This window comes from Rousettus aegyptiacus, unplaced genomic scaffold, assembly GCF_014176215.1.
Source record: "Rousettus aegyptiacus isolate mRouAeg1 unplaced genomic scaffold, mRouAeg1.p scaffold_m13_p_16, whole genome shotgun sequence".
NCBI classification, from domain to species: domain Eukaryota; kingdom Metazoa; phylum Chordata; class Mammalia; order Chiroptera; family Pteropodidae; genus Rousettus; species Rousettus aegyptiacus.
Window position 1 is genome coordinate 14,862,747 of NW_023416291.1, and position 7,803 is coordinate 14,870,549.

At 50.9% G+C, this 7,803-nt stretch overlaps 1 protein-coding gene across 1 annotated transcript; it reads left to right on the forward strand.

The window, feature by feature from the left end:
• The first annotated feature begins 4,218 nt into the window (after window positions 1-4,218).
• Window positions 4,219-7,179, forward strand: POU4F2 (POU class 4 homeobox 2). The gene is made up of 2 exons (XM_016158906.2): window positions 4,219-4,748; window positions 5,188-7,179. The coding sequence occupies exons 1-2, from the start codon at window positions 4,464-4,466 to the stop codon at window positions 6,127-6,129; spliced, it is 1,227 nt and encodes a 408-aa protein (XP_016014392.2). The 5' UTR covers window positions 4,219-4,463; the 3' UTR covers window positions 6,130-7,179.
• Window positions 7,180-7,803: the final 624 nt, after the last annotated feature.

Consider the following 7,803-nt stretch of genomic DNA (forward strand, 5'->3'; position numbering starts at 1 on the left):
ACATCTGTCCACATCTAGCAGTGGATGGGCCAAAAGCTATTGTCAAACAAAGAAGATGGGCAAGAAGAAAGGTGCTCCTCACACATTTAACCCACTTTTCATTTCTCTGCTTAAAAAAAAAAAATCATTTCGTCTTTTCGGTTTATTAGGTAGGTCTGTAGGTGTGGAGAGGTGCCAACATAGATAGGTGCTAGAACATAAAAGCGTCTACTGAGGTCATATGAAGCAGATTCTGGATACTGGGCCATTCCCTTCCACCCCTTGGGTTTATTCTCAACTTTCCAGGTCTTTAGATGGCCTCCCCTACCTGGCGCTGGGGGCGGGGGCGGGGGACTGCAGTCTTTCTCAGTGAGCAGCTTCACTCGCTGGAGCACTTTGCAGCAATGCCTGTGGGCAAAACCTAAATGGGTTTTATTGATATCACTGCAAAGACGTTGGTATTCTGGACGTTCCTGGAAGGAATGATTGCAAAATTGCAAGTCGTGGTGATGAAGGAAGAATTGTATTTTCCCTCTAACACAGCACAATCGCTGCTGTTCATTTTTCACTTTGAGTGAGAAAAGGAGAAATCTAACTCTGTGATTTGTTTTTTTTTTTTTTTTTTAAATTGTATGTGTTTTCTGGGCAAAGGGATTAGAGGTAAATAAACTGAATTGCTCTATAACTATATATTAATTTTATCTCAACTTGATAATAGGAATAAACAGCTTTCTTTTTTTCCTTTCTGAAATTAGAGATATCGTTGAGAAATATCTGAGAGATAAAAAAGTTATATCGAAATTAATTTAATGATGTATGGATTTTAACCACAGGAAAATATTCTCCTGGGAGTTACCCTGCTTAAAATAGTTTCAGTCGATAAACTCCTTATCAAAGTTTTCCAGTCATTTCAACAGTGCCCTCTTTATTTCATGAATTTATTATACTACCTTATTTACCATATGAAGTGGTGACAAGTGTTTAGCATTTTGGAGATCAGTTGTCAGTTGCTATTAAAATCAAGATTAATTCATATTAACGATATGCATTTCTCAATACTCCCAGGTGACAACATACATTAAAGCAACTATTGCAAGTAATTAAGATCAGTGAAGGGGGAGGGGAGAGGGAGAGGTTCATAACACCCCCCAAATATTTGATTTTGCAATCCAGGTTCAGCAGACTGTTGCCACATAATGCTCGGGAAACTCCTCAGGGTTGCTTTTCACTTTACATCTAATTAGGCACCTAATGAAAGAGAAAAATTTTTTCCCCATGTGATTTTTCTCCTCGATATTCTTATGCTTTTATTTAAACACATAAACACACGGTTTAGGAGGTGCAATTTCCAAAAGTTTCTCCCGCGATTCACTTAGTATAATCTGGGGGAACTAAGTGGATGTGGACATTTGTCTTCCAGTTACTTCCTTCCTCCACTCTCACTAGTCATTTGGCCTTTACTCAGTACAGATAGAAAACGTACCCAAAATATTTTAATGGGTTTTTATTAGGCTTTAGAGATGCTCAACAGTTTATACTAATTAGACCATCCAAAGCCTTTTGAAGATTAAGCAAATTGGACAACCCTCGTTAATTAAAACATAATTTGAAATTTGAAATTATATCACTGATGAAGTAGTCTAATTAGTATGACGATATTAATGGACCAGTGAGACACAGCAGCAGTGGAATTTGGTGTGAACCTCTCTCCAAGGCTTGCACGAAAACCCTCTCTCCTATACCGGCGTTAATAAAAGATTTCTATACACTTCAGCCTTTCCACGATGATATACAATTTATAGTACGTACAATGCATTAGCCCATAGTGCTGCTCAATCTTTTCACTATTATGAAAACTAATAAATTCGTCAAGCTGAATTAAGCATACAAATCAGATGAGGCATAGCAGATTACACAGTGAAGCGCGGTGTCTCCCGAGCCTAAATGAAATTTCAATCTAATAATTCCTTCCTGGCTCAGTCATAATTTGTTTAGAGATGTTGTTCTACTTCTTTCAAAGCGCTATTCGCACTATAATTAAATGATGCTCAAGCTTTTAACTTTGATTTATTTCATTTCTCGAAGCTTGAGACAGTGAGAGCTGTACAATGTCATTTTTTTTATTTCCTTGAAAATTACTCTGGCTGTTGTCGAGATAGAAATTAAACACCTAAGCATTGACTTGAACCGTCCGGCGGAACGCGCATTCATTCATGTCAACACCCCCTCTCCAGTCTCGTGTCCAGGCTTCTCCGGCTCATGCTCAGGACACACTGCTGGTAGGAATCCCCTTCGGCTATTATTTATTATGTTCCTCCACATAGAGATGGAGAAAGGCAAACCCGGGCGTAGCGCAGCAAAGCGCAAAGGGGTTAAGGACCATGGACAGAGTCCGTCGCGCGCTGTTTGCTGCCGCCTTGTCTGCACTCTGGAGACTTGCGGGGACTATGCTCCCAACTTGAACCTGCAGTCCCGCTCCGCGGAGGTCAGGGGTGAACGGGCGGCCCCCTACTCGCTGCTGCCGCGAGGCTTCCGGCCGCTGACCACTCGAGGGCCCCCCTTCGCCACGCTCCTTCCCATTCTGTTTCGTCCCGGCGCGCGCCGGCGCCTCTCAGGCCTGCCGCCTGCTCTCGCACCTGCTCGCCTTCCCCAGGCACAGTGTGCCTGCACCTGCTCCCAGTCACTCCCGTCCGGGCCAGGAAACCCGCGGGCTCCAGCGTCCGGGGCTCCAGGCCTCACTCTCGCCTGCACCCAGCTCTTTCTGCGCTCCCGGGAGGTGACAGCAACCCTCAACAACGGGGGAAGTAGAGAAGACACCCGAGCAGAGCTGGAGGAGAGGAAGGTGGTGTGTGTGTGTGTGTGTGTGTGTGTGTGTGTGTGTGTGTGTGTGTGTGTGTAGGAGGCATAGGAGAATAGGAGAGGCTGTTTCCTTTTTCACAGCTGGAAAAGTGTGTGTCCACTTTTAAGAAAAGTGGTCTCCACTGGGACAAAACTGGGACCAAAGTGTTTGCTAAAAATAAGCTATCTCTGCGCCGAGTGGCTGTGGAAATGAAGATCAGTGGGGCTTCTGCCAGCCCCTGAGGGCGCGCGCACGTGTGTGTATGTGCATGTGTGTGTGTGTGTGTGTGTGTGTGTGTGCGCGCGTGTGGGGGGGGGGTTCAGTAAGCACATGCGCTCTGTGATCTCTGGCCCTGCCTTTCCCTCTGCCAATTGCCCCTTCCTCCTTTGACTATGGCTAATGAAGAATAATAAATCCAGTGGCAGGGTCTGCCTGTGGATCCGCCCAAGACCCAACTCACACTGAACTGGATTCAGGGAGGAGGAGAAAGATACTGAGGAAGAGAAAAGAGGGTGGAGAGGAGTGTGTCGGCGGCGGTGCTGGGGGAGTACACAGGGACAGGGGCCGGGGCTTGGGGGGGAGTCGCATGCGCATAGGCGACCCGGCCGGCTTCGCCGCCGTCCAATCCGCTGAGAGCTGCGAGAAACAGAGAGAAAGCCCTGCAGCCTGGTCGACCCCTTGTCTCTTCCTCACCAGGCACCCGCCGGGCCGAGGGGGCGCAGAGCAGAGCGCGAACCTCGGCGCGCACCCGGCGGAAGCGCAGAGCAGCGCGGAGGATCCGGGTCGGCCGCGGCGTCTGGGTACCCCGCTGTGGCAGGGAGCCAGTGATCAGGGTCACCTGAGCTACAGGGAGGGGAGGGCTGGGTGGGGGCGGATGCCTGGAACTTAGCGGTAAGCAGGGGGAGGGGAGGCAGCCAGGTAAGAGGCTTTCCTAGTAGTCTAGGGAGAAACCCACCCGAGGCTGGCTTGGCCCACAACTTCAGGAGTTTCTTTTCCTGGCGAGGCGGGGCGGAAGGAGCGGGAGGGGCTGGAGGCCGGCTCCGAGGTAGGAACTGCCCCGCGACTGGAGCGCAGACCTGGCCAGTGAGGTGGGGTGGAGCAGGAGCACCAAAGTAAGAGAAAGCTGCGGGGCACCGGGAAGGGGCGGTAGCATCAGAGAGCGGGAGGGGGCAGGGAGGGGTGGCGGAGGGCGCGGCGGGGGAGCGGGAGGCGGGTGTCAGGAGAGCTGAAAGGACCCGAACCTGGAGGGGGTTAAGGGGGAGAAGAGGCGACGCAGGAGGAACCACCTCTTCTTGGCAGGGGAGGGCGGAGGCGCGAGGGAGGGCGGGCGGGCGGGTGGGGGTGCGGGGGCAGGCACGGGGAGAGGGGAGTATAACTCGGCGGCCGCCAGGCGCGGGGGCAGTTTCGAGCACCCAGGTCTGCAGTCCAGCGCCAGGCGGAGCCCAGCATCCGCCCGTACTGACAGCGAAGCCAGCGGAGCAGTGCTGAGCCAGGGCGAGGCGCGCCGAGCTCGGGGCGGCGGCGGGTGAGCTCCACTTTGCACCGCCCTTTCCCGTCCCCGCTCTCGCCCAGCACTTCTCCAGAGGGTCCCGGCAGCCGGGGTCAGCGCCTGCGCTGCGGACAAGCGCCCCGGCGGCCCGGGAAGATGATGATGATGTCCCTGAACAGCAAGCAGGCGTTCAGCATGCCTCACGGCGGCAGCCTGCACGTGGAGCCCAAGTACTCGGCATTGCACAGCGCCTCGCCCGGCTCCTCCGCGCCCGCGGCGCCCTCCGCCAGCTCCCCTAGCAGCTCGAGCAATGCCGGCGGCGGCGGTGGCAGCGGCGGGGGTGGTGGAGGCCGGAGCAGCAGCTCCAGCGCGAGCGGCGGCAGCGGCGGCAGCGGCGGGGGCTCCGAGGCGATGCGGAGAGCGTGTCTTCCAACCCCACCGGTGCGTATTTCTGCATAATCACCGCTTAAAGGCACATTTTGACAGCCCCCTTTATCTGCTTGATGTTTTTTTCATGTCTGCACAGCAAATCACCCCACACCTCCAACCGGTTTCCCCCCTCTCTCTCTTATGTATTCAGCGGGTCTTTCCTTTCATATTAATTTTTATGACCTGGGATGTTGCCGGTGCGCGAGTGTTGCGTTGTTTGCAGGCTCACTTCTTCCTCCTCGTGCGCTCTTGGCTTCTCCGGGTGGCTTCCTTCCTCTCCTCCTCCTCACCAGCTATTTTCAGGATTATTGTTATTACTATTAATTATTATTACTGTAACGTCCTGGGGATGTTGTAGGCGGCGGCCGCGGAGCGCAGGGCCGGGGTTTCCGGAGAGAGTGCTCACAATTCCCTGCTGAGCGTAATGTGTGCCTTTTACTTGCAATTGCAGAGCAATATATTCGGCGGGCTGGATGAGAGTCTGCTGGCCCGCGCCGAGGCTCTGGCGGCGGTGGACATCGTCTCCCAGAGCAAGAGCCACCACCACCACCCGCCCCACCACAGCCCCTTCAAGCCGGACGCCACCTACCACACCATGAACACCATCCCGTGCACGTCGGCTGCCTCCTCTTCGTCGGTGCCCATCTCGCACCCGTCCGCGCTGGCGGGCACGCACCACCATCACCATCACCACCACCACCACCACCACCAGCCGCATCAGGCGCTCGAGGGCGAGCTGCTGGAGCACCTGAGTCCCGGGCTGGCCCTGGGTGCCATGGCGGGCCCCGACGGCACCGTGGTGTCCACGCCAGCTCACGCGCCGCACATGGCTACCATGAACCCCATGCACCAAGCAGCGCTCAGCATGGCCCACGCGCACGGGCTGCCCTCGCACATGGGATGCATGAGCGACGTGGACGCCGACCCCCGGGACCTGGAGGCATTCGCCGAGCGCTTCAAGCAGCGACGCATCAAGCTGGGGGTGACCCAGGCCGATGTGGGCTCCGCGCTGGCCAACCTCAAGATCCCCGGCGTGGGCTCGCTTAGCCAGAGCACCATCTGCAGGTTCGAGTCCCTCACGTTGTCTCACAACAATATGATCGCGCTCAAACCCATCTTGCAAGCGTGGCTCGAGGAGGCCGAGAAGTCTCACCGCGAGAAGCTCACCAAGCCGGAGCTCTTCAATGGCGCCGAGAAGAAGCGCAAGCGCACGTCCATCGCCGCCCCGGAGAAGCGCTCGCTGGAAGCCTACTTCGCCATCCAGCCGCGGCCGTCCTCCGAGAAGATCGCCGCCATCGCGGAGAAGCTGGACCTTAAGAAAAATGTGGTGCGCGTCTGGTTCTGCAACCAGAGGCAGAAACAGAAAAGAATGAAATATTCCGCAGGCATTTAGGAGACCCTTGGCCTCTCCAGGGACAGCCCCCTCCGCGTCCCCCCCCTTTTTCCCCCCACCCTCTCTCTCCTGCCTCTTTTCTTTTTACTTTTGGCGACCAGAAATAATTCCAGTAAATGTGAATCCAGAGAAAGCGAGGGCTGGAGAGCGAGCGAGCGAGCGAGCAACTGAGCCCCAAACCCGTGGAGAATGTGAAACGACTTCTCAAAGGAAAACAAACAAACAAAAGAAGGGATTTGTCAAGTTGTAGCAAAGTTGTCCCTTTTAACCCCACCCCATCCGGAAAACGCATCTCCACTTCAGAGGAAGTCTGGAGCTGGCTGTTTGCAGGAAAGCAGACGAGACAGCCTTTTGAAAGACCCCCACAATGATCAAGTAAGATTTGTTTTTATTCCTAAAGACACCCTCGTTCAAGTTTAAAAGTACACTTTGCAGCTATTTTTCAGAAATAGAAATTGATTCAGGACCGAGACTTTAAACTAGAGTTGATGCTTGATGTGAGAGACATCTCTAAAGTATTTTGAATTAAAAAAAAAAAGATGGCAGATTTTCTGCATTTACACTGTATATTATATATATATTTTTATTGTGGTTTTACCCCTTCTCCCTTCTCTGAAGTGTTAATGCTTAAGAAAGGAGTTGCGCCTGCTGTGTTCACTGATCTTGAAAGCTTTTATTAGATTATTGCCGAACAACCCTCTGTAAATTATTAATTTATCTCTCTAGCAATTTAATTTGTGCACATTCTAATTAATTAAAGTTCTTTAGTCTAAAAAACGGGGGGGAATGTACTGCTGGTGAAGTTAAAATTTTTTCTGTTTGACGAGTTTACTGAATTGTCACAGCTTTCCTCTTATACCGTGTTTCTTTTGGTCCATTTGTATATTCTCACTCTGAATGAAGATTGTTTTTTCTTTGTTTTTACTGGTAGTGTTCTGATTTGTGAGTTGACACTCAGTAATGGATGTCTTAATCGTGTAGAACTGATTCACTGTCCAGAGTATTGTTTACTTTGTTACATATTTAATGGGGATTCCCACATTGTCCCCACTACATCCACACTCTCTCAACCCCCTCTCTCTCTCTCTCTCTCTCTCTCTCTCTCTCTCTCTCTCTCTCTCTCTCTCTCTCTCTCACACACACACACACACACACACACACACAGATACACACCTCTAATGGGAGAGGAGAAGTGAAGCAGTTGGAAGCATGACTATAATGCATCATTTTCTAGCTATAGGTGCATTTTGCCACTTGGTGTTTGTCCTTCCGGATTCTAAGGTTTTGCCAAGGTATTTCAGTCTTCTAGTTTTCAATTGCTTTGTTGACTACGTTTTAACGTTTACAGGAATCTTTCAGTTTTTCCTTTTGGAGGTTTGTTTGTAGAAAAACTAATCTGAACTATAAGAAAGACAGTGCACTGCTTGTAAATTCACATTGTTTGGTAGAATTCTTTTGGAACAACCACAAAAAAAATAGGTACATGATGGCTGGTACCTTATCTACTGTAAATATTTCATTCAAAATGATGCACATATAGATATATTCTTACAAATTTTGCTGTATTGCTGTTCTGTTTGAGGCTCTCCAAAGTCTTGAGTTTTGTATATGATCTGGTTTCTTGTTTTTGTTAATAGATGGTTTTATTTACTACGGTAATGTATTATTTTGGTG

Coding starts and splice junctions, on each gene's coding strand:
- POU4F2 (XM_016158906.2), top strand. CDS start 4,464: ATGATGATGATGTCCCTGAACAGCAAGCAGGCGTTCAGCATGCCTCAC. Junction 4,749..5,187: donor CGTGTCTTCCAACCCCACCG/GTGCGTATTTCT, acceptor TTGCAATTGCAG/AGCAATATATTCGGCGGGCT.